At 46.9% G+C, this 23,923-nt stretch overlaps 2 protein-coding genes and 1 non-coding gene across 10 annotated transcripts in view; 1 reads left to right on the plus strand and 2 right to left on the minus strand.

Moving 5' to 3' along the window:
- Positions 1-17,820, minus strand: part of LOC109491566 (basic proline-rich protein-like) — a 91,840-nt gene extending 74,020 nt beyond the window's left edge. For 6 of the 8 annotated variants that reach the window (XM_045037738.1, XM_045037737.1, XM_045037736.1 and 3 more), the window contains exons 1-2: positions 15,406-17,820; positions 3,073-3,175 (exon numbers count right to left, since the gene is read on the minus strand). In XM_045037738.1, coding sequence (XP_044893673.1) covers positions 16,612-17,526 — 915 coding nt within the window. In that variant the 5' untranslated portion in view covers positions 17,527-17,820 and the 3' untranslated portion in view covers positions 3,073-3,175; positions 15,406-16,611. The remainder of the gene's footprint in view (positions 1-3,072; positions 3,176-15,405) is intronic. The other 2 variants (XM_045037741.1, XM_045037742.1) reach the window with 1 other exon arrangement.
- TRNAQ-CUG lies at positions 5,877-5,949 on the minus strand. The gene has a single exon. It is a non-coding gene; the product is annotated as a tRNA-Gln (tRNA).
- Positions 17,048-23,923, plus strand: part of GPD1L (glycerol-3-phosphate dehydrogenase 1 like) — a 57,746-nt gene continuing 50,870 nt past the window's right edge. Inside the window, exon 1 of the mRNA XM_023260649.2 lies at positions 17,048-17,179. Coding sequence (XP_023116417.1) covers positions 17,133-17,179 — 47 coding nt within the window. The 5' untranslated portion in view covers positions 17,048-17,132. The remainder of the gene's footprint in view (positions 17,180-23,923) is intronic.

Below are 23,923 nucleotides of genomic sequence, written 5' to 3' on the forward strand. Positions count from 1 at the left end.
GTTGTTTCCTCTTGCAATGTTTGAACTACCGCTGATCCTTAACATTTCTTCATGTTTACTGGTCATTTGTGTTTCTGCTGCTACAAATGATCTTTTCATATCCCGTGCTCATGTTTCTGCTAAGATATTCAGTTTTCTCTCTACTAAGTTATCAGAGACCTTTATCTATGAAGACATTCATCAATCTGTTCCACATTTGGTACAATTTCCTGAAGTTCAAAGGTGATAGAGGTGAAGGATCTTGACCTTATAGTAACAGAGGAAACGTACAGCTCAGGAAACGTCCACAGAGGTGGATCCTGGGCAGCACAGGAAAATTAAAACGTGGGAATAAGTAGGCAGAGAGAATGTGGAATAGGAAAATGAGAACAAAGACCCAAGGCAGAGAAAGGCAATGGAAAGAGACCATCTAGAGAGAAAGAAGGTGTCTGAATGGGTACACCTGCCCAAAAGGACTGGGTGAGTTCCTTCTGATTCATCTAAGTGGTCATCAATTTTTCAACTTGCTCTTTACTGCATGGAAGGGAGCCAAGATCACCCAAAGAAGATTTTTAGAAGTGGGGGAGGAGGGTGTCCCTAAGAATCTAGATAAAGCCGCAAAGTTTGTTAAGTTCCTCTTCCAAACAGGCATGCTTCCCTTCCCTACATCCCTCTCACACTGCCAGAGGCCACTTCCTTTATTCCAAGCCCCCTTAGTGCCCTCCCTAACTCAGGAATGTCCCGCCTGGAGAACCTCCACCTGCCTGCAAAATTGCCTGGCCCACTCCACATTTCTGTAAGCACGTGGTCCCTGTTTAAAAACAAAACCAAACAACGAGAAAACCCTGCTAAGTTTCGGTCACCTTCAAACAATCCTGTCTGCTGAATCCTGTTCTGGGCCCACCAGAATCTTACAGAAACCCTCCTGGACCTATTTGAATCCAAGCTTCCTAGACTCAGTGAGGCGGTGCCTGGAAGGAAGGTGACCGTTCCCAAGGAAGAATTTACAATCCTCCGTGTGCACCGCCCAGAGACATGAGCTCACAAGACTGCCTTAGTTGTTGCTTGCTCCTTTTTTTGTTTGTATCTAGTCCTTTTGGTGTCCGCTCTGGGACATCAGACCTGGACAACATAGCTCTTTCCAGGCGAGCGGATATATTCAGCTTTCGCAGATACATCGGCGTTTAGAGATCTTTGTTTCTTACCATTTGACATTCCACAGTTTAGTTAAGTGTAAGTGATCACCTGGTTAATGGAATCAATACCAAGGTATGAATGACCGATAGGGGTCTTGACATGTCAAAGGTTTTATCAAAGCATATTAGTCTATAATATATCATTGGGGCAAGCAGGAAAGAAAACTCAGTATCTGTGAAATAAGCAAAAAGGAGTAGAGTCCCTCCCCACTGGACTCCTTCCCGCAGATGACCTCCCTGCCTAGCACTGCCCCGGTGCCTCTACACCGTCCTCATTACCACAGTCATTACCTGGACATACATGGTGATCACATCGGCTGCAAGCCAAGACAGAAATTTTGTCTTCCCAGTATCTCTTTCCCTCTCTCCCCGAATCTCTCTCTCTCTCTCAAACACATACACATACACAGAGTGGAGGACTCTTTATAAATATTGGTTAAATGAATAAGCAAACACACGCGTATTAGAACATGCATACGCCGTAATCCGTGACTTGCTAAAGTGAATCAATAACACTTTTACAAATGAAAGCTGGTTTGGAGTGTAGGGGTGATGTCCCTCCTTTCCACAAGTTCGAGGGTGAGATATAGGTCCCCCCTCCCCCGCCCCCAACCAGGAAACTATAGAACCCTCCTCTTGAGAAATCAGTGTGCTCTGGAGAAAAGTCATCAGGAAACGGACAATTGGGTGTGCTTGCCAAAAGAACCCGTTTGCCACCCAGTCACCCTCTGTTGACAAGCCCTGCCAACGTATCTAGAGCTGCTTCGCTCTTTTTTTTTTTTTTAGTTTATTTATTTTAAGAGAGAGAGACAGAGAGCGAGAGAGCAGAGGAAGGGCAGAGAGAGGGAGAGACAGAATCCCAAGCAGGTTCCAAGCTGTTATTGCAAAACCCAGTGTGGGGCTTAAATTCACAAACTGGGAGATCATGACCTGAGCCGAGGTCAGGAGTCGGACACTTAACTGACTGAGCCATCAGGCACCTCTAGAGACACCTCACTCTTAAATATGAACCACATAGCACACACCATCCAACATCGGAAAAAGCTTCCAACATGAGAGACAACGCAAGTAAGCTAAAGTAAAAACAACAACACATTGAAAGACAACACCCTACATTTAATATTTTCAAAGAGTTAAAAAGAATAATGAGAAAGAACTCTTGGAAGCTGAAAACAACATAGCCTTAAGAAACAAAAACAAAAACTGGGGCGCCTGGGTGGCTCAGTCAGTTAAGCATCTGACTTCAGCTCAGGTCATGATCTTGCAGACTGTGAGTTTGAGCCCCATGTCAGCTCTGTGCTGACAGCTCGGAGCCTGGAGCCTGCTTCAGATTCTGTGTCTCCCTCTCTCTGACCCTCCCCTGCTCGTGCTCTGTCTCTCTCTCTCACTCTCTCAAAAATAAATAAACATTAAAAAAATTAAAACAAAACAAAACAAAACAAAACAAAAAACACCAAAAAGAGTTGAAAGATAAAATCCAGAAAGTGAGCGTGGGACAGGCAAACAGAAATGAGGAATGACATACGCTACATGAGCAAAGTTTCAGAGAGAAACCACAGAGAAAATGGGAAAGAGCTACTTCTTGAAGAAATGAGACAAAAAAAATTCACAGAACTGAAAAACACAGTAATTCTGATTGAAAATGCATCACTGAACTTAGAAAGGCCCATGACGGGGTTATAATCATGCCATTTCAGGACACGGGGGATAAAATGAATCCTAAAACTTTCAGAGTGAGGGAAAAAAACAGGTCATATAGAAAGGAACAATGTTTGGGGGAAGGATCTGAAACAGATAGAAAGATGGAGTGGATAATCAAAGCAGAAATGAATCGCTAACTAACGTCATAGTTCGGAGGTTGAGTCCAGGGCTGGAAGGCCAGCTCGGGAATCCTTACCATCTAGTTTCCAATTCTGAGTTCAAGGGGGCCATTATGTCCACACCCCAGCACAGGGAAGAAGGAAAAGTGGAAAGTAGGCTGATTCTTCCCAGGTCACAACCTGAAATGGAAAACACAGTTTCAACTCACACTGTAGTGGCCAGAGCCTGGTCCCCTGTCCAGAACCTGGTCCCCTGTCTAGAAAGCACCATAAGGAAGGCTAGGAAGTGTAATCTCCAGTGAGGCTAAAAGTTAGACGTGACTTTACTAAAGGAAAAAGGAGGAATGGGCCCCGGAGTACAGAAAACGCTTCACCAATCAGATTCAGAATTGAACCGTTATTTCTTCAGAACATCACTGGATACCAATCACTGATGGGGCAGTGTCTTCGTAATTTGGAAAGAAAATGATCTTTATGCAAGAATGTCACACTAGTTCTATATCAAAGCTAAGGTCAGAAGAAAGGCATTAAAGAGGGGCGCCTGGGTGGCGCAGTCGGTTAAGCGTCCGACTTCAGCCAGGTCACGATCTCGCGGTCCGTGAGTTCGAGCCCCGCGTCAGGCTCTGGGCTGATGGCTCGGAGCCTGGAGCCTGTTTCCGATTCTGTGTCTCCCTCTCTCTCTGCCCCTCCCCCGTTCATGCTCTGTCTCTCTCTGTCCCAAAAATAAATAAACGTTGAAAAAAAAAAAAAAAAAAAAGAAAGGCATTAAAGAGAGAAAAACAGGGGCGCCTGGGTGGCTCAGTCAGTTAAACGGCGACTCTTGATTTCAGCTCAGGTCATGATCTCAGTTCGTGAGATTGAGCCATGCGTCGGGCTCATTGGAGACTGCTTGGGATTCTCTCTCTGCTTCTCTCTCTTCCCTCCCCCCCCCAAAATAAATAAATAAACGTTTAAAAAAGTAAAGAGAGACGAACAATTTTCTGGGAGTTACTAACTGATATGCTCTACTTTATAAGTAAAGAGTAATCCAAGAAATAGGAGGACTTGGAATCCAAGAACAGCCTTGAAGAGCAAATAGTGCCAGATGGCATAAAAGACACATGGCTTTGGAGGGGCACGTGGGTGACTCAGTTAAGCGTCTGACTTCGGCTCAGGTCATGCTCTCACTGCTCCTGAGTTCGAGTCCTGCATCAGGCTCTGTGCTGACGGCTCGGAGCCTGGAGCCTGCTTTGGATTCTGCCTCAGTCTCTCTGCTCCTCCCCTGTCCATGCTCTGTCTCTCTCTCAAATATAAAATCAGACATTTAAAAAATTAAAAAAAAAAAAAAAGACATATGGCTTTGGGAAAGAAATTGCCAGGGGAAAAAACGCAATCAATAAATTATTTATTACATTTGCTCTTTGGGAAAAACTACTGATGGGAACATACTCAATCTAATGAAGCAAATGAGAAAAACTTCAAGAATTAGTAGAAAAAAAATATGTGTTAAAACAAAGAAGCAATTACTGGGGCGCCTGGGTGGCTCAGTCTAAGTGTCTGACTTCGGCTCAGGTCATGATCTCACGGTTCGTGAGTTCCAGCCCAGGGCTGGGCTCCGTGCAGAGCTCGGAGCCTGAAGCCTGCTTTAGATTCTGTGTGTGTCTCTCTCTGTCCCTCCTTCACTCAAGCTCTCTGTCTCTCTCGCTCAAAAATAAATAAATATTAAAAAAAAATTTTAAAAACAATTATTAAGTTCAGGGATGGGGGAAAAGAGTATATAAGAGGATACCTGATTATAATACACTTCTTGGAGGATAGCTAATCGTGCTCACCTGTCATAATAAGGCAAACTGATTACTGAATTGACCCCAAACCGTGATGTAACTACGGAACAGAGAGGGTGTGGGGGAGGAAGTATGTGCGTGCTCAAGAGGTGGGGGGATAGTATTGATGAAGTGAATCCTCGTTTATTATTAGAAGACGTCTGAATTCTGGGGCGCCCGAATGGCTCAGTCAGCTGAGCGTCCAACTTTGGCTCAGGTCATGATCTCATAGTCCGTGGGTTTGAGCCCCACATCGGGCTCTGTGCTGGCGGCTCGGAGCCTGGAGCCTGCTTCGGATTCTGTGTCTCCTTCTCTCTCTGTCCCTCCCCGGCTTGTGCTGTCTCTCTCTGTCTCTCAAAAATAAATAAATGCAATAAAAAATTAAAAAAAAAAAAAAAAAAAAAGAAGACATCTGAATTCTAAAAAATCAAGAAGTTGCGGGAAACCTCATTCACAGTTAGAGAAATGCAAGGCAAAAGTACAATGAGAATGTGTTCACCTGTCAGACTGGTGAATTCCCCCAAGGGTGGCTTTTGGCACACGTTGGCAAGGCTGTGGGGACGTACGTGTTGTCACATGTTGCTGGGAACAGTGTGAACTGGCCTGACCTCTCAAAACCACAAAGGTGTCCGTCCACTCTCTGAGCCAGCACTGCCGCTTACAGGAAATTATCCTGGAGGTATCTTTATATGCACGCAAGACAGCATGGGAATATTCACTGTAGCATTTTTGGTAAAGGAAATACTAGAAATAATGCAAATGTCCATCTGCTTTAAAAAAAAGAGCAAAGATGCTCTGGATACGCAAGTGGCATAATTAATGAAATATTTCTTTTTTATGTAATTTTAATGTTTATTTATTTTTGAGAGAGACAGACAGAGCACGAGCAGGGGAGGGGCAGAGAAAGAGGGAGAAGCAGGCTCCAGGCTCTGAGCTGTCAGCGCAGAGCCCAGCGCGGGGCTCGAACTCCTGATCTGTGAGATCATGACCTGAGGCCTGAGTCGGAAGATTAACCGAGTCACCCAGGAGCCCCTATTTATTTATTTTTAGTTGTGTTATTGTTTTTTAGGTAGGCTCCGTGCCCAAGGTGGGGCTCGAACTCACGACCTAGAGATCCAGAGTCACACACTCTGCCAACTGAGCCAGCCAGGCACCCCTCATTTTATAATGTAATTGCAAAACATCGGAGGTGATTTGGGCGTGAAATGATGCAGTTATTTCTTAGCTGAAAAGAGCAATTTGCAGAACGGTAGGTAAAAAAGGTCACCGTCAGGGCTGCTCGCCAGCGTGTCTGGAACTCTGATTCCTGGGCGGTGGTAGGTTTGCACGTTCCTGCCCCCTTGAAACTGCCAGGTCTGTGACATGCTCTGGTCAATGAATGGGAGTGGAAATGAGAGAGGTCACCTCTGGGAGGAAGGCTGTAGGGGCCAGTGAGAAATTTGTCATCTTCCCTGCCCCTTAGCATTGCAAACATGCCGCTCCCGATGACAGAGGCTCTGTTGGGTGGCCAGTGCGGGTGGGGACAATGTGACAGCACCTAGGATGGCCATGGAACATGCACGAGAAAGAAGCCGCTTCGACGTTTGGGCTGTTTATTACTGCAACACGTCCTACTTTATCTATCACGACGGATACAAGATACTCTCCCACGTTTTGTGTGGGGAAAAAAAAGGAAAGGCAGAGCAAGTAAACATATCTTGTTACTTTCTTGTGTACAGACGTGCACAGAGAACTAATGACCGCGGTCGCCTGAGGAAAGCGAGTTAGGTAGGAGCCAGAAGGCTGGGAGGAGGGCGTAGGAGAGGTACTCGTTACTACGTAACTTTCTGTGTGTTTTATTCTAGAACCACATGAAAGCAGTACTTATTTAGACACAACACTTCCGTTAAAAAAGAAATAGTAATATAGGAACATTATTGAGAAATATGGAAATCAATGGATGAAGTAGCAAAGTAATCGAAAGTGGTTATTTCCAGGGCGTGAAATCTGGGAGAAGAGTTATCACTTTCCATTTAGGATCATTTAGTACAATATCATTTAAAAACTATGTGTATTACATTGCTTTTTTTTCTTTAATTTTTTTTTAACATTTATTTTTTGAGACAGAGAGAGACAGAGCATGAACGGGGGAGGGTCAGAGAGAGAGAGGGAGGCACAGAAGCTGAAGCAGGCTCCAGGCTCTGAGCTGTTGGCACAGAGCCCGACGCGGGGCTCGAACGCACGAACCACGAGACTATGACCTGAGCCGAAGTCCGACGCTTAACCGATTGAGCCACCCAGGCGCCCCTACGTTGCTTTTTTAAAACATTCTCTTTGCGACAACCAGAGTGATCTTTTACAAGACAAATATGACTGGGATGCTGGGGTGGTTCAGTCGGCGAAGCGTCCGATTCTCGATTTCGGCTCAGGTCATGATCTCACTGTTTGTGGGATCGAGCCCTGTTATCGATCGGGCTCTGTGCTGACAGCACAGAGTCTGCTTGGGATTCTTCTCGGCCCCTCCTCCACCCGCACATGTGCTCGCTCGCTCTCTCTCTCAAAAATAAATAAATAAACATTAAAATAATAAATAAAAAATAAAAGACATATGTGACTACATCACTCAGCCTAAACACTTCAATATTCTCCCACTGCCTCCAAAATAAAACCCAAACCCCTGTAACAAAACCCTACATCACCTGGCCCCTGTCCACTGGTTGGCCTCATCTGTCTTCACTTGTTGGTCTGTCCTCTGTTTACTGAATTTTCAGGTCCTCAGAGGAACCGATGGCTATTTTTCTCCTGCCTTCAAGCTTCCGTGTATGCTATTCTCTCTACCTCAGAAACTCTTTCTCCTATTTAATTTGTACTCAACCTTCACTTCAGAAATCTTTCTTCCAGAAAGTCTTACTGGTGCCCTGGGTCCAGCTTGGCATGGCTCCCATCTGTTCCCAGAGCCCCCTGTCTCTTATCAGAACAATATGGGGCTGGACTCCATAGAAGATACTTGTTTCTTTATCTAACCTTCCTTTTGGACTGTGAACTTTGTTTCGTTTAGTCAACATTGTATTGTCAGTTCTGGCACATGGCAGGAGTTCAGGAAATACCTGTAGAATCAGCCAATGAACAAGGCTCAACTCTAGAAACAAATGCTAGTTGGTATTTGATTTTCACCCAAACAGAAATGGAATAGATATCCCTGCTTTTCTCTGGTAAGGTACAATACTAAGTCTAGAAAGTTCATCTTTAAAACTCCTATGTTCTCCAAGGGATCCAAGCTAGCCGGTTTCCCAGATGTAATCGATGGTAACACCCAGCGCTTGGCCAAGAACTGGGTCCTAAGGTAAAGGTAGGTTATAGCGGTGCGATGTTTAAAAGAAGGGACAGACAGATCCTTACACTGTCCCAATCTAAGGGACTGGTGAAAAGATGCAGTCTGTCAATAAAACCTGGTGCCCAGACCCCTTTGATAATTAAAAAAAAAAAAACCTTGAGGTGAGCACATTACAACTGATATGAACACGTTAATGCTCAGCGTCTGGGGCTCTGTTTGGTTCTTGCAAGCAGCCAAGACCGCCTTTTATCCGTCATGTCTCTATTCCCCAAGTAAGTGAGATAAAAGCCCATATAAGTTTCCAGAATGAGGCACTGTTTCAGCCAAAAATCTGTAATTTCTCATTAGACTTTCAGTAGCAATCTGATAGATGGGCAATTTCATTTCAAGCCAGTTGTACCAAGAACCAATGTCACCATCGGGGATTGTATGTCGTATCATTAGGAAGCAAAGTGGTGGGGATGTGTACTGGGAGGACGGAGTGGATGAAATGTGTCTCCAGGGCAGACCAAGTAGAAGTCCTCCCTGGAATTAGAAGAATGACTTTAACCAATACCTGTGAAAAAGTGTGCAGTGCTTTAAAGTAACGAGAAAAAACAGAGACTTCAGAGAGAATTTTCTGAACAGCTACATTTCTGCTTTCCATTTTCAATTTCAAGTTTTCATTACGTACAGCCAATTGTTTGCCATTGACTGACTTTTTAAAATGTTTATGTATTTATCTTGAGAGAGAGAGAAAGCAGGAGCATGTGAGTGGGAGGGGGGCAGAGACAGAGAGAGGGAGGCAGAGAGATCCCAAGATCTCAAGCAAGCTGCAGGCTCAGAATAGAGCCCGATGTGGGGCTCGATGCTGTGACCATGAGATCATGACCTGAGCCAAAATCAAGAGCGAGACACTCAACCAACTGAGCCACCCAGGCACCCTGACTGATGTTTTTAATGTGAAATAATGTTAAGTAGAAAGGCAAGTAACAGGACGAATGTGTAAAATATTAAGAGGAGGAAAAGAAAAATACATTTGTCTATTTGTGGAAGATTCCTGGAAGGATATGCAAGTCACTGGTAACGAGGGTTTCCTCAAGGGAGGGACCTGGGGCACCTCTGGAAAAGGCAGGGAAACAATTTCACTACATACTGTTCCAATCCTTCTGGGTTTTGAACCATATGAATTCATTAATGCTTCAAAAAAGGTATTGATTAAATTAAAATAAGAGGACTGAGGTTGTTAAAATAAATATGCTAAGAGGAAATGAAATGGAATAGTACAGGGCAACAGTTTATGTGCTTATTTGGAAAAATTTCAAAAATGGCAATTCTGGGCGCCTGGGTGGCTCAGTCGGTTAAGCGTCCGACTTGGCTCAGGTCACGATCTCGCGGTCCGGGAGTTCGAGCCCCGCGTCGGGCTCTGGGCTGATGGCTCAGAGCCTGGAGCCTGCTTCCGATTCTGTGTCTCCCTCTCTCTCTGCCCCTCCCCCGTTCATGTTCTGTCTCTCTCTGTCCCAAAAATAAATAAACGTTAAAAAAAAATTTAAAAAAAATGGCAATTCTGTGTCAGACTTCAAAATAAGTAAAAATATCAATTTTTAAAAATTTTTTTTTAATGTTTATTTATTTTTGAGACAGGGAGAGACAGCATGAATGGGGGAGGGTCAGAGAGAGAGGGAGACACAGAATCTGAAACAGGCTCCAGGCTCTGAGCCGTCAGCATAGAGCCCGACGCGGGGCTCGAACTCACAGACTGCGAGATCATGACCTGAGCTGAAGTCGGACGCTTAACCGACTGAGCCACCCAGGCGCCCCTCAATTTTTTTTTTTTTGAGAGAGAGTGCATGAGAGAGCAGAGGAGAGGGGCAGAGGAAGAGAGAGAGACAGAGAGACAGAGAGACAGAGAGACAGAGAGAGAGAATCCCAAGCAGGCTCCAAGCCCAGGGCTCAGCACAGAGCCTGGAGCCTGCTTTGATTTTGTGTCTCCCTCTCTTTGCCCCTCCCCGGCTCATGCTCTGTCGCTCTCAAAACAAACAAACAAAAAAACCCAAAGTGTTTAAGTTTATTACTGTTATTATTTATTTTGATGCTTGTGTTGGCCCAGATTTGGTTGGCAGAAAATACCCCCCCCCCTTTTTTTTTATACCATGGTCCACGGAGCCCTACAGTTTAATATGGCCTGACTACCTTTTATGATTGAAATTTTCTCCTTTCACATTTGTTTACTGTATTATAGTTTTCTGTTCCTCAAAAACACAGGCTGTTTACTGCCTCAGGGCCTTTGCACTGGCTATTCTCTCTTTCTGCAATGCTTTTCTATCCATCTTCCCATGACTGGCTTCTTTAATTCACTCAGGTATGCCCTCCTCAAAGAGTCTCATCTAACTTAAGGCTAATCCCTCTCTCACTTTCTCACTTCTGTCCTGTATTTTCAATCTCTCCCTCTCTACTCACTTCTACTCACTCACAACATGTTCTAACCTCTTCCACATAAACTGTTCTAGCCTTTACACATAAAACCAAACCAAAACCAAAACCAAAACAACAAAACTCCCACATCCTAACATTTCTCCCTATTTCTCTTTAGTTTTGCCTTTCTCTTCCCATATGTCCCTATCCCTTATCTTCTATTGTCAGCCAAATTTCTAGAAAACATTGTCTGCACAATTTCAAGCTCCACTTTTTTTTTTTTTGAGAGAGAGAGAAGAGAGGGAGCACATGAGGGGCAGAGAGAGAGAGAGAGAGAATCCCACACAGTCTCTGCACTGTCAGCACAGAGCCTGATGCAGGGCTCAAACTCACAAACCATGAGATCATGAACTGAGTTTAAACCAAGAGTTGGACGCTTAACCGACTGAGCCACCCAGGCACCCCTCGAGTTCTACTTCTTTGCCTTCCATTTATACTTCCACTCACTGCAAGCTGGGTTGATACTCTGTGCACAAACTGAAGAGAAACTATTCTCACCAGGGTCACCAGCAACCAGGGTGGTAGCTAACCCATAAAATACCTTTGTGTGGACTAGGAAAGGTGCCCCTCCGTCAAGGCACTTGCTTCCATCTGTCAGAAAATGGTCATCTTAAGCATACCAATCTGCCATATCCACAATGTCCATTGTGCTCACTGGCATGGTGCAGTGCACTACCTGCACAACCGTACCCAGGGGCTCTGCCAGCAGCCATCTTTCTCCAGCTGTATCTTACCTTACCACTCTCAAACCTCCTTACGACCATCCCTCCTTCTTGAAATGCTGTCTTCCTTTGGCAACTGCAATACCATACTTTCCGTTCTTGCAGCTCCTTATCTCCTCAGACTCCTCTGCTTTAGACTTTCTTTGCACTATTTAGTCCATTTCAGAATCCTGTCCTGGTTCGTCTTGCTTTCTTACTTGGCCCATTTGAGTGATCTCAATCACTTTCGTTCAACAAACATTTACTGAGCATCCACTCTGTGCCTGGCATTGTTCTAGGCACCGACCACTGGACTTTCCACTGATATGCTAACGAATTGCAAACGAGTCTATCTCAGACCCACGTATCCAAATGCCTCCCCGAAATCTGAACTTGAATACCAGATGGACTCCTCAAGCTTACCTTTTCTCTTTTTTGTAAAGATGTTATTGTTTAAGTAATCTCTACACCCAAGGTGGGGTTCAAACTCACAACCTCGTATCAAGAGGTGCACGTTCAAATGACTGAGCCAGCCAGGCACCCCTCCTTAAGCTTAACTTGTCCAGAGCTCACCATCCTTCTCTCCAGATCCATTCCTCTTTCCCTGTTTTAGCAAGTGATATTCGTTCATTTGCCCAAGCCCACTAGATTCCTTCCTCTCTCCACTCAAGAAAGTAGTCAGTCTTATTTTTCTGCTTCCTAGGTACGTCTCAGTTTCGCTGACTCCTCCCCATCACCATCCCCACCACATGGGTCTTTCCACCCTAGTCTAACCCACTGTCATTTCTCATAGAGAATACCACAGCAGGCTCTTCCCTGGCCTCTGCCTCCTGGCCCTCCTCCCACGAATTAATTCATCCAGAGGACTCTTCCCATGACACAAGCTGGTGATTTGTCCTTCCCTCCATCCACACTGACCTCCTCTCAGTTCCTGAATATGTCATTCTCTCTCTAGTCTCTGAATCTTTGCCTATGCTGTTCCCTCCGCCTGGAAGGGCTCACTTGTGCACTCCCGCCCCCTCACGTTGCTGACACCACCTTTCCCTTCAGGCTTCAGCAGAAATCTTACTTTATTTGAGAAGCCTTTCTAGAAACCCAAAGTCTGGGACAGGCATGGTTTGTTTTTTTTTTCCTCCCTGGGCTGCCATAGTAAACCAGTAGCATTTACCACACCATAGGGTAATTATTTCTTAATTGGCCTCTATCTCCCTCTAAATTCAAGTTTCTAAGAGGGAAGGGACCCCACCTCTCTTGTCTAATATTTAATCCCTGGGACGCAGTACAGTGACTGGCACATAGTAAGTGCTCAGTGAACATGTATTGAATGAATGCATAGTTAGATGAGTATAGATAGGATATGGAATCCAAAAAGGCTGGCCCTGGGGCGCCTGGGTGGCTCAGTCGGTTGAGCGTCCGACTTCAACTCAGGTCACAATCTTGCAGTCTGTGAATTCGAGCCCCGTGTCGGGCTCTGGGCTGATGGCTCAGAGCCTGGAGCCTGCTTCCGATTCTGTGTCTCCCTCTCTCTCTGACCCTCCCCTGTTCATGCTCTGTCTCTCTCTGTCTCAAAAATAAACAAACGTTAAAAAAAAAAAAATTAAAAAAAAAAAAAAAAGGCTGGCCCTGACTCTCCACAGGAAGTTTAGAAAGTCTTTTTGGAGTCTGTGCCTCAATTTCCTCACTTGAGGTATGAAAATACACAGTTGATCCTTGAACAAGGCAAGGCGTTAGCGGTGCTGACGAACCCCCCCTCCCAGCCCCCTCCAGTTGAAAATCCCTATGTAACTTTTGACTCCCCCGAAACTCAACTACTAATAGCCTACTGTTGACCGGAAGGCTTACTGACAACATAAACAGTCAATTAACACGTATTTTGTATGTTATGTATATTATACACTATATTCTTACAACAAAATAAAAGAAAATGTTATTAAGAAAATTGTAAGGAACAGAAAATAGCATTTACAGTACTGTATGCACATTTATTGAAAAAAATCTGCCTATAAGTGGACCTGCTCAGTTCAAACCCATGACTTTATGTTTCAATAAACACAGCAGAGGGGCGCCTGGGTGGCTCAGTCGGTTGGGCGGCCGACTTCGGCTCAGGTCATGATCTCGCGGTCCGTGAGTTCCAACCCCACGTCGGGCTCTGTGCTGGCAGCTCAGAGCCTGGAGCCTGTTTCAGATTCTGTGTCTCCCTCTCTCTGACCCTCCCCTGTTCATGCTCTGTCTCTCTCTGTCTCAAAAATAAATATACGTTAAATAAATAAATAATAAATAAATAAATAAATAAACAAACACAGCAGAGTACTATACATGTATTTTCTTTTCCTTATAATTTTAATAACTTCTTTTTTTAATCTGGCTTACTTGAATTGGAAGGATTCGTTATATGTCCCTTTCCCTAGAATTTGGGCTCTGTGATTTCTTGACCAAAAGATCAAAAGTGAGGCTCTGACAATTTGGGGGTTCAGGTCTTAAGAAACTGGCAACTTCTGGGGCGCCTGGGTGGCGCAGTCGGTTAAGCGTCCGACTTCAGCCAGGTCACGATCTCACGGTCCGGGAGTTCGAGCCCCGCGTCAGGCTCTGGGCTGATGGCTCAGAGCCTGGAGCCTGTTTCCAATTCTGTGTCTCCCCCTCTCTCTGCCCCTCCCCCGTTCATGCTCTGTCTCTCTCTGTCCCAAAAATAAATAAACGTTGAAAAAAAAAAAAAAAAAAGAAACTGGCAACTTCCATTTCAGTTCTCTCTGGATGCTTGCTGGTGGAGCCCAGGCACTTTGCCACAGGGATGCTTCTTCCGGAGAGGTCCACACAAAGACTCAGGCCCACAGGACTGCAGCCCGCAGCGGAGGCTGAGCCCCAAGCCAGCAGCCAACACCATCCAGCCAGCCGTGGGAACAAGCCCTCCCGGAGATGGACCCTCCAGTCCTATTTGCCCGTCCGTCCCCACGGTGGAATGACCCTTCCCCTCCGAGCCTGGCCTACACTGCAGGTTCGGGGACTAAATAATTGAATGTGGTTGTTTTTTTGAGACCTAAGTCTGGGGGTGGTTTGTTACGCAGCAAGCGATAACCAGAACAGATCGTACTACCCGCAAATGGGAGGCTGCTGTCATGTAATGTGCAGCATTGGCTCTGGGACCCAGCAGCCAGTGGAAGTCAGAAGGGCCTGGAGGAGGGTGTTAGCGCCTGTGTAGGAGGTTGGTGGGAAGGGCTTAACACAACTGCGAAAAATGTGCTCTGGAGCCAGAGGAATGGAGGGTCTAGTTACATTAAAAACAATACTGTGGTCACCGACTCCTGTAATGCAGAAAATAAAAAGTGTACTTCATGAAATCAGTGACCTGGCTGTAGAGTTTCCTGGGCTGAGTTTCCAAAGTGCTGCCTGGCTTCTTCTAGCTGCCGAGCCAGTTTTTACCATGATAACACGCGCACAGCAGCTGTCAGAGACACCTTCTCCACACACCACATCGTATATGTGCTCCAGGCTTCTCCAGTTCCTGGAAGAGTCAGCCCTGGCACGATGAGACTGGCTAACTCATCTTCCAGGCTTCTGTAACCTCTTGGGGCAGGTGATACACAGAAGGCCAATCAATGTCCACATCGCCACCTCCGATGACCACAAGCAGGTCAGAAAACCAGCTACGTCAAAATTGGCTTTCGTTACTCTTCTAAACTGTATCTTCTCCCCCCCCCCATGATGTTTATTACCCATGTATTAAAAAGTGTTTATAGGGGCGCCTGGGTGGCTCAGTCGGTTAAGCGTCTGACTTCGGCTCAGGTCATGATCTCACGGTTCGTGAGTTCAAGCCCCGCGTCAGGCTCTGTGCTGATGGCTCAGAGCCTGGAGCCTGTTTCAGACTCTGTGTCTCCCTCTCTCCCTGACCCTCCCCCGTTCATGCTGTCTCTCTCTGTCTCAAAAATAAATAAACGTTAAAAAAAATAAAAAAAAGTGTTTATAATATATGCAGAAGTTACAAAGAATAACCAACCCTCCCCTCCACCATAACCGCAATCCTGCATTTCGTGTTCGTCTTTTCCTCGTCTTCCTTTACAGTTTTACGATGCATGTATGTATCCCTACTGACACGTGTAATTTTGCCTGTTTCTATAATAATAGAAATGGAATCACATCGCTTACCTTCTCTTCTGACTTGCTTTATTCTCTCAACATTATGTTCACGGGTTTCACCTATTTAGTTTTTGTCTTAGTCTTTGTAACCGGTCTGTAGAAATAAATGAGGACTCACTATGTTCTGGCACAATGTGTGGTGCATATCGGGTCCTCAGTAAACACTGGGTGACAAGGCTTTGAAGGATGTACCCACAGAATAGCCGGCAGCTCATTACCATGCAGGTGTCATTGCGACATTAGAGAACAGGAGTTTCCAGATGAGGTATAAAACGTTCAGGCAAAGGCGAAAAATGGATCACTTGGTATGAGTTTTTGCAACGCATGGATACTCCCCAAGTCCATAAATTCATTATTTGACAACCTCATCTCCTAACAAAAATGCAAGAAAAAACTAATAAAGCTTGAAAAGTCTATTTTTCATATCATCCCTGCCTAGATGTCTTTCCATTAGCTCAAATAACTGAGAGCAAACCGTCAGTGAAGGAATGGAGAAAATCTGTCTCACCCACTCCTTTAAGTTTTCCCTTAAATAAACAGCGTAAGTAATAAACATAAATCTTTCATACGATGCAAAAATGAAAACAAAAATCATTGTTAATCCTCTGAGCATCAAACATAATGGGCCTAGTACTTTTCTAGGGATTAGAGCATTCGTTTCTTCAGCCAGTCTCACTGATTTTTAAGCTCTTTGGTTCTCATCTTTACTGCCTTTTGCAATCATCTTGAACTGGAAAGAATTCTGATGCTTGTGTCCCATCCCGGGAGATTCTGATGATTTGGGGTGGTGCCCGTGCACGGCGATTTTTCAAAGCTCCAGAGAGCCACTTGCGTAACCCAGCATCTAGCACGGTGCCTGGGGGAAAGTGACACTCAGAATGAATCAAGAATGTTCTATTTGTTAGGAAGGAGTAGCCTCAGACCCACAAGCTCTCCAGGAATCCTGGGGCAAAGATAACGAGGAGGCACGTCCTGCCAAGCAAGTGGGGGAGTGCGATGCCGCAGGTGCCCAGGTCTCTCTCTCTCTTGAGTACCCAAAGTGTCCATCCTGAAGCTCAGGTACAGTCCAGCTACGTCCAGAAGGCCCCAGAAAACACAAATTCACTACGCAGTTCAAGGGGTGCCAGGCTGTTTCCTGTCTCCACAAACGAGGCAGGGCCTCAAGAGGCAGGTGTGGGTACTTTGCGCTCTGGTCCAGGTTGGTCGACTCTAGAGTCACCCTGGGATCCTCTCGGTTCCAAGCTGCAGCCTAGCCGCTCTTCCCGCGTGGGGAGAAGAACGCGAGCCGGGGTGGGCACCACGCCGGGTCCGGAAGGGTTTGCTCTGCGGGGACGGCGCTGCAGCCCCTGGCGCTGCGAGACAGCAGAGGCGCAACCACCCACGTCTGCACGTGGCGCGGCGGCGGCCGCGGTCCGGGGGCACGCGGCGGCGGAGGGCGGCGGGGCGTGGACTACAAGTCCCGGCATGCCTCGGGCAGGGGCGGGTCGGCGCCGGAGCCGAGCCCGGAGGCCGGCCAGGCTCAGGCGTGCGCAGTGGTTCTCGGGAGTGGCTGGGCGGGCCCTCCCAGGCTGTCAGCTGTGGCCCGGGGCGCCCGGGCGGCGGTGGTCGCGGCCATTGGCGGAGAGGCGGGAGGGGCGGGGCCCTCGCGAGCCGCTGTGGGCAAAGCCGTGGGCGCGGAGGCAGGCGGGCGGCCGGCTGGGGAGGCACGGGCCGGGCTGCTGCGTTCCAGCCTGGCGATGGCAGCGGCTCCCCTGAAAGTGTGCATCGTGGGCTCGGGGAACTGGTGAGCGGCGGCGGGCCGGCGGCGCGGGCTCCGCCTCCAGGAAGCCCCTCTCCCGGGCGGGCTGGGGCCGCGCGTCCCCGCCGCAGCGTGGGCACCGGGCACCGCGCGCAGGGAGGCGGGGCGGGCGGCCTCGCGGCCGGGCTGGGCACCGCGCGCCCGGGGAGGCCGCGCCGAGGCACTGGCCCGGGAGGCCCTGGGCCCGCGTGCCCGCGGGGGGCAGCGCGGCGAGAGGGCACTGCGCGTCGGCGGGCACCTGTCTGCGCTCTCGTCACCGCGCGGCGGGCGCACGGAGGCCACCTGCTCGCCACGCCCGGTGTCTTGCGCACCATTCTGAGAGCGTTCTCCATTCTCCTCGGCGGATCGCCGGGGTGGAGGAATTGGTGGAGACTCGAGCATTTTTACTGTAGTTTCGTTGTTGAGGAAACCAAGGCAGAGAGGGGGTGGCTAAAGGGCGCTTGCCACCCAGGTCGTGGGCGGGACCAGCGTTGCCCTTCCAAGTGCGGGTCTCGCCCACCGCTTCTGATGCGTCCTGTATCTTAGTAAGGTTGTGCAGATAAGAAAATCCAAGTTCCAACAGGCCTGGCTCCCGGAGTAGTCCAGCGGCGTTGGGAATTCTCGGGAGGGATATTTGCGAAGCTTCACGTCTCCGTTAGGCTCTGTTTGACTTTTCACATTTATACCAGCACTTTGTGACAGGCGCTCTTCTAAGCACTTTGTAAATGTCAGCCCTTTTAGTTCCCTTTATCAAACTTTGCTTCTCTCGTATGTTGGGTGAGTGTAGAGGAAAGGGGCCAGGTGGGAGGGAGGAAGCGGAATGTAATACAGCCTCTGATATTTTCAGTTACTTTCCCATTGTTGTGCACTTTTTTTCCCCCCCCGTACATCCGAGGGACTGGTATAGAATAAATAGTACAGAGTTGTGCCCTTTCAGTCCTTGAAGTAAACCTTATCTGGTTCTCCACTTTTCCATCGGCAAGGCCAGTGGCCTCTCTCGGTGCCACCACCCCCCCCCCGCCCCCCCTCACCCATAGTAATGATTTATTTCATTATCTGTTTCCACCCCTCCCTATCCAGCTCTTGAGGACAGCATCTACCCTGGTGCCCGGCATGTGCTAAATAAAAATTAAACGGATGTTTGAAAACTAATTTTTAAAAATGTAATTATATTGATTATGTAATATATTCACATTCAAAAAACAGAAGTTACCAAACACCCCGCAAAAAAAAAAACCCAGTGAAATATCTTACACTCAGACTTGTTTCCCAGGTTATCTCCTGGAGGAGAATCAGTATTATCAGTTGCTTCTGGCCTTTGTGAAGAGACCCCATCAGATCCTTCTCTGCCCTGCGAATACTAGGGTATTATGACTTTTTCTGTAAACTCCCTTTTTCGACCAACCACAGGGTTCTACGCAACATTTATTGGAGTCGGTACCCATCCGCTGCAAAGCTTCGTTTGGACTTGCAGGTTGGCTTTGCCAGTTTAGATCCCAAGGTCGCTTGAATGAGATTACAGCGGCCCTGTTGGCCATGGGACTGGAAAAGCACTGTTAGCACGTGTTCTTTTGACACAGGTTTCCTCTTCTGTAAGAGGACACAGAACCACGGATGACAGAGCCTTTTCCTAATTTGCAAGGTGCCGAAGTAGCACAGCTTTGCCATGCTGTGTTTGGGCCTGGAGCTGGAGGAGTGAAGCAAACCTCCTGCCCCCTCCAGTGAGATTTGGCTACCTTCCCACGACCTCACGCTGATGTACTTGACTGTTTTCTTGGCCCACTTCAGCCCAAGGAAACGGAGTAGAACTTGGCTGGTGACCTTAGAGCCCAGCAGTTGAGAAATGTGCCATCCTGATGGTTTAGGCCAGCTGCCCAGCTCCATTAATTATGGGATCAGACAGGAACATTGTTGCTTCCCTGCCACTGCCCTGGGTGCGGAGCCACTCCAGTCCTAGAGAGAGGATTGCGACCTCCCCGGAGAGATTCAGAAATTCAGGAACTGAAAACAGCTTGCGGAGGCTCCATAGGGCCTGTGGGGCATTCCGCTCTCTCTGGTCAGTAGGCGTGTGTTGGCCCCATGTGGGTCCTGTGGCCTTTCGACAATGGCACATAATCCCTGCCTGAAAGGAATTTACCTTCAGGGCTGAGATAAGATGGAAGATAAATTCAAAAGAAACGTAAAGTGGAATGAAATATCTGTCACGGGATTCGATGTTACATTTTAAATAATGTTTCTTAAAATGTGGTCCAAAGACCACTTGCATCAGAATTATCACCGAGGCTACTCCTACCCTTGATGACTCATATTCCCTGCGGTGGGGACAGATTTTTTTTCCTTACAGGACTTTAGCCTTTTGCGAATTTTAAAATATTATCTAGAAGATGGACCTGCCCTTCCAGCTTTGATCCTTACTTGCAGAATGTGAATTGGCTTAAGCAGTGTTTAAACTTGGGACTTGGCAGTAGCTGAGAGAGCTTAAGTAAGTAAAGGTGTTGTCACATCTAAACCCATAGCTGTCATCCTCACATTCGAGTGTCTCCCCCACGTAAACGATCATTAATTGCAATACAGACAACGGAAGACTGAATCTAGCTGACTTGACCGGGAGCTTCAGCCAGGAATGACATGGGAGTCACATAAAGGGGTTGTATAACATGCCCCTGTCCTGTCCTTTGGCACCTCCTTTCCTGTAGACAGGTCAGAGACAGGAGGCCAGAGGCGGATGCAGGGCGGTGCTTCCTGACCTGCTTGACTTTGCATGGCCCTGGTAACTCAGAAAAACAACAACAAAACAAAACAAAACAAACCCTAAAGCTTCCTAAATTCCTCCAAAGATGAAACAAAGTTTCTTTACCAGAAGGTTGGGAAAATGACCCAGACACGGCAAGATTCAGTGCTAGAACTAAAACCTCAGGGCTGTATTTACACCCAAACCTCTGAGTGGTAGGGAGCCTATGTCCAAGTCCCAAACCTCCTTTGGAGGCAGTGTGGTACAATGAGTGGTCTAAGGAGGGGCTTGAGATTCCCACTCCTTGGGTTTCAGTCCTGGTCCCCTAGTTGGCAGCTGTAAGGCCTTGAGCAAACTGTGTCTTCAAGAATCCTTGGTTATGATATTGGTACCTGCTATCTAGGATTTTGGTCAGGATTAAATGGCATGACTCAGGAAGAGTGCAGAGAGACTGGCACTCAGTAGACGTCAGCTACCGTGATCACTGTGTTTATTGGATCAACCTTGACCGGTACCATCATTAGGTCACCAAATGATCCAGTTGGACTCTGACCAAGAAGCAGAGGCAGAGAAGGGAGAGAAGGTAAAAGACGACGAACGTAACTGATACGCAGCTGGAGGAATTTGATGAGTTATCTCTTGCCCTTGTTTTCACCATCACCCCACAGCTTGATTGAAGGTCAGGGAGAGCTTTGGCCTACTTTGGACTGAAGACTGAAGCTGAATGGCTTTTTGGTCTGCTGGAACCATCTGGAATGTAGCTCTGTGGCCCTTAGCCCCCTTCTGTCACTCTTTGGTCTGTGTTACTCAGTTTGTGTGCTGAGTTTTGCTACATGCCCACTCAGAGGCCATCTGAGTGGCTGTAAATTAGCTCCTCTGGGGTCAGAAATAAGCCCTTCCCTGTCCACAGGTGGCACTGATGTACCTCTCTGCTTTGGAAGCTGGAGGAACAGTTTAGTGACAGGCTGGGTGGGAGTTGAACTGAGAAAAGATCCAGAGTTCCTCTGTGAACCAGAGTGAGAAGTTCGTGCAGCTAAAAAAGAGAAAGCCCTGATACTTAATCTCCCATTTCCATCACCTCTTAACTGAACTCTGTTCAGAACAGAAGGTCCCCAACGTATGATGGTTTGACTTGCACTTTTTCAACTTTATGCTTTGTAAGTATTCAGTAGAGGGGCGCCTGGGTGGCTCTGTCGGTTAAGCATCCGACTTCGGCTCAGGTCATGATCTCACGGTTCGTGGGTTCTAGCCCCACGTCAGGCCCTGTGCTCACAGCTCGGAGCCTGGAGCCTGCTTCGACATCTGTGTCTCCGTCTGTCTCTGCCCCTTCCCTGCTCATGCTCTGTCTCTCTCTCCCTCCCTCTCAGAAGTAAATAAACATTAAAAAAAATATTTATGAGTATTCAGTATTTATGAGTATTCAGAATTGTGAATTTGGCTCTTCTCCAGGGCGGCGCCATGCAGTGGGTCCCCTGGCATGGTGCCAGGCAGCGGCTACAGCCCCCGGCCCGCCACCGGTCACGAGGGTGAACAAGCAGTACGCGGACAGCCCTTCTGTATCCACATGGCCATTCCGTGTGTCACGTTCCGTGCGGGGTTCAGTCATTTACTTGAGCTAGTCAACGCTTCTTTGTGAAACAGGCTTTGTGTTCGATATTTTTGCCCAACCGTATGCTAATGGAAGTGTTGGGGGCTTGTTGAAGCTATGGTATTCGAGAGGTTAGGGATACCAGGTATTTTAGGATATTTTAAACTTACAGGGGATCTGTTGGGACATAACCCCATCATCAGCTGAAGAAGATCGGTATAAAAAATCATGGCTGCTTGTTAGGGGTGTGTTAGAAGCCCTCAGTTCTCTCTGACCTTTCACCTCTGCCAGCCTTATTCTATTCCGCTTCCTTCCCTCCCTGGGAGGTCATTTTCTGTATGTCAGGTGTGTGCATTTCTTCATTTAAGCCTCCTAACAAGTCTGTGCGGTACTATATTACCCCTATTTTAGGTGACAAAATGGAGGTCAAGAGAAGACCATTTGAGGTCAGTGGTTCATAAGGTGGAGTTGAAGCTTCGATGCTTAATGGCTGTGTTTCCATAAATTCTTGTCCTTTTCAGAGAGAAGCATTCGTGTACCTGAGGACAGACCTCACTGTCGTAGAAATATTGACTATCTCCCATCTGACCCTCCCAACAAAAGTTAATATAACAGTATTCCAATCAAGAGAAATCAAATTGGGGGTGCCTGGGTGGTTCAGTCGGTTGAGCGTCTGACTCTTGAATTCAGCTCGGGTCATGATCTCACGGTTGTGAGCTCAAGCTCCACACTGGGTGTGAGGCCTACTTAAAAAACAGGGAAAAAAAAAGAAAAATCAAATTGAGGGGCACCTGGCTGGCTTAGTTGGTAGAACACGGAACTCTTGATCTTGGCATTGTGGGTTTGAGCTCCACGCTGGGTGGAGAGATTACTTAAAAATAAAATCTTCAAAAAAGAAAGAAAGAAAGAATGAACAGATTGAAAGGACGCCTTGAAAATCATTGTTTCCCTCCAGAGCAGGCAGTCCCCCTCTTGTACACATGGCAGATGATCGTAGTTTACTATTTTTAAGGCAACTCATCTTCCTAAAATTAATCTAGCAAATTGTTAGAAAAACCTTACATCTGAGTGAAAAATCTGTCCCTTCCAACTTTCACTCCTTACTCTCTGAGCATTGCCTTGGTGAACCCACTCTCTTTTCTTAAATTTCGGTTGCCATCATTGTCTTTTGGGGCTCAGTCCCTTCCACATTTGGGAGCTGGGGACTCCATCCATTTTTTTTTTAATTTTTTTAAACATTTATTTATTTTTTGAGAGACATTCATGATTCTTGGGATCAACAATCCGAACTAAGCTGGGAACTTCTTCTGCTGGTCTAGCCTGGGCTCACTCATAAGGCTGCAGCCCGGTGATGGGTTGCCTGGGATTCTTGGTCCTAGGTGACGTCCTTTGTGTGTCTGGCAGGGAGCAGGCTCCTGCCAGCCGACAGGAGTGACTGGGCTGCGTGTCTCTCATTCGTCAGCAGGCTAGTTCGGACTTCTCTATCTGGTGGTTAGATTCCACCAGCAGCAAGAGGGAGTTCCTATAATTATGGTACTTCGTGTAAGTGGGACCATACAGTATTTGTCCTTCTTGTAGCTGGCTTACTTCACTTAGCATAATGTCCTCAAGGCTCATTCCTGGTGTAGCGTGTCAGAATGTATTTCCCTTTTGAGGCTGAAAAATATTTCACTGTGTTTATGTAGGACATTTTGTTTATTCATTCATCCATTAGTGGACACTTGGGTTTCTTCCACCCTCTGCAGATAGTACAGAACCCTGTAAATACTGTGTTCTTTCCTCTACGTATGTACCAATGACAACGTTTAATGTATAAATTAGGCACAGTAAGAGATTAGCGATAATAACGAATAAAATAGAACAATTATAACAAGAGACTGTAATAAAAGCTACGTGAATGTGGTTCGTCACTCTCAAAATACCTAAGTGTCCTGTCGTCGCCTTTCTTGTGGTGATGAGAGATGGCCGGCTATCTGCCCACACCAGGGACCTGGCACCCGGGGGGGTGGGGGTGGAGGGTAAGTGAAACCACAGAATGGAAAGGGCAGATGAGGGGGACCACTGTAATGCTGCTCTGAATATGGGTGTGCAAACATCTGAGGGCCTGCTTTCAGTTCTCTTGGGTACACACCGTGACGTAGAATTGTTGGATAATACAGTAATTCTATTTTTGGTTTCTTGGCCAACCACTGTGTTGCTTTCCATAACAATTGCTCTGTTTTACATTCCCGCCAGCAGTGCACAAGGGTTCCAATTTCCGCACGCGTTCACTAACATTCGTTATTTTCTGGGTTTGTTGGGGTTTTTTTCCCCTGTAGTAACCATCTTAATGGGTGCGAGGTGGTATGTATTTTGTTAATTGCCCGTCATGTGGAGTGTACAATTTTGCATTCTTTTTTTTTTTTTTTTTTTTTTTGGTTAAATGTAACAT

Source organism: Felis catus, chromosome C2 (assembly GCF_018350175.1).
Source record: "Felis catus isolate Fca126 chromosome C2, F.catus_Fca126_mat1.0, whole genome shotgun sequence".
NCBI classification, from domain to species: Eukaryota; Metazoa; Chordata; class Mammalia; order Carnivora; family Felidae; genus Felis; species Felis catus.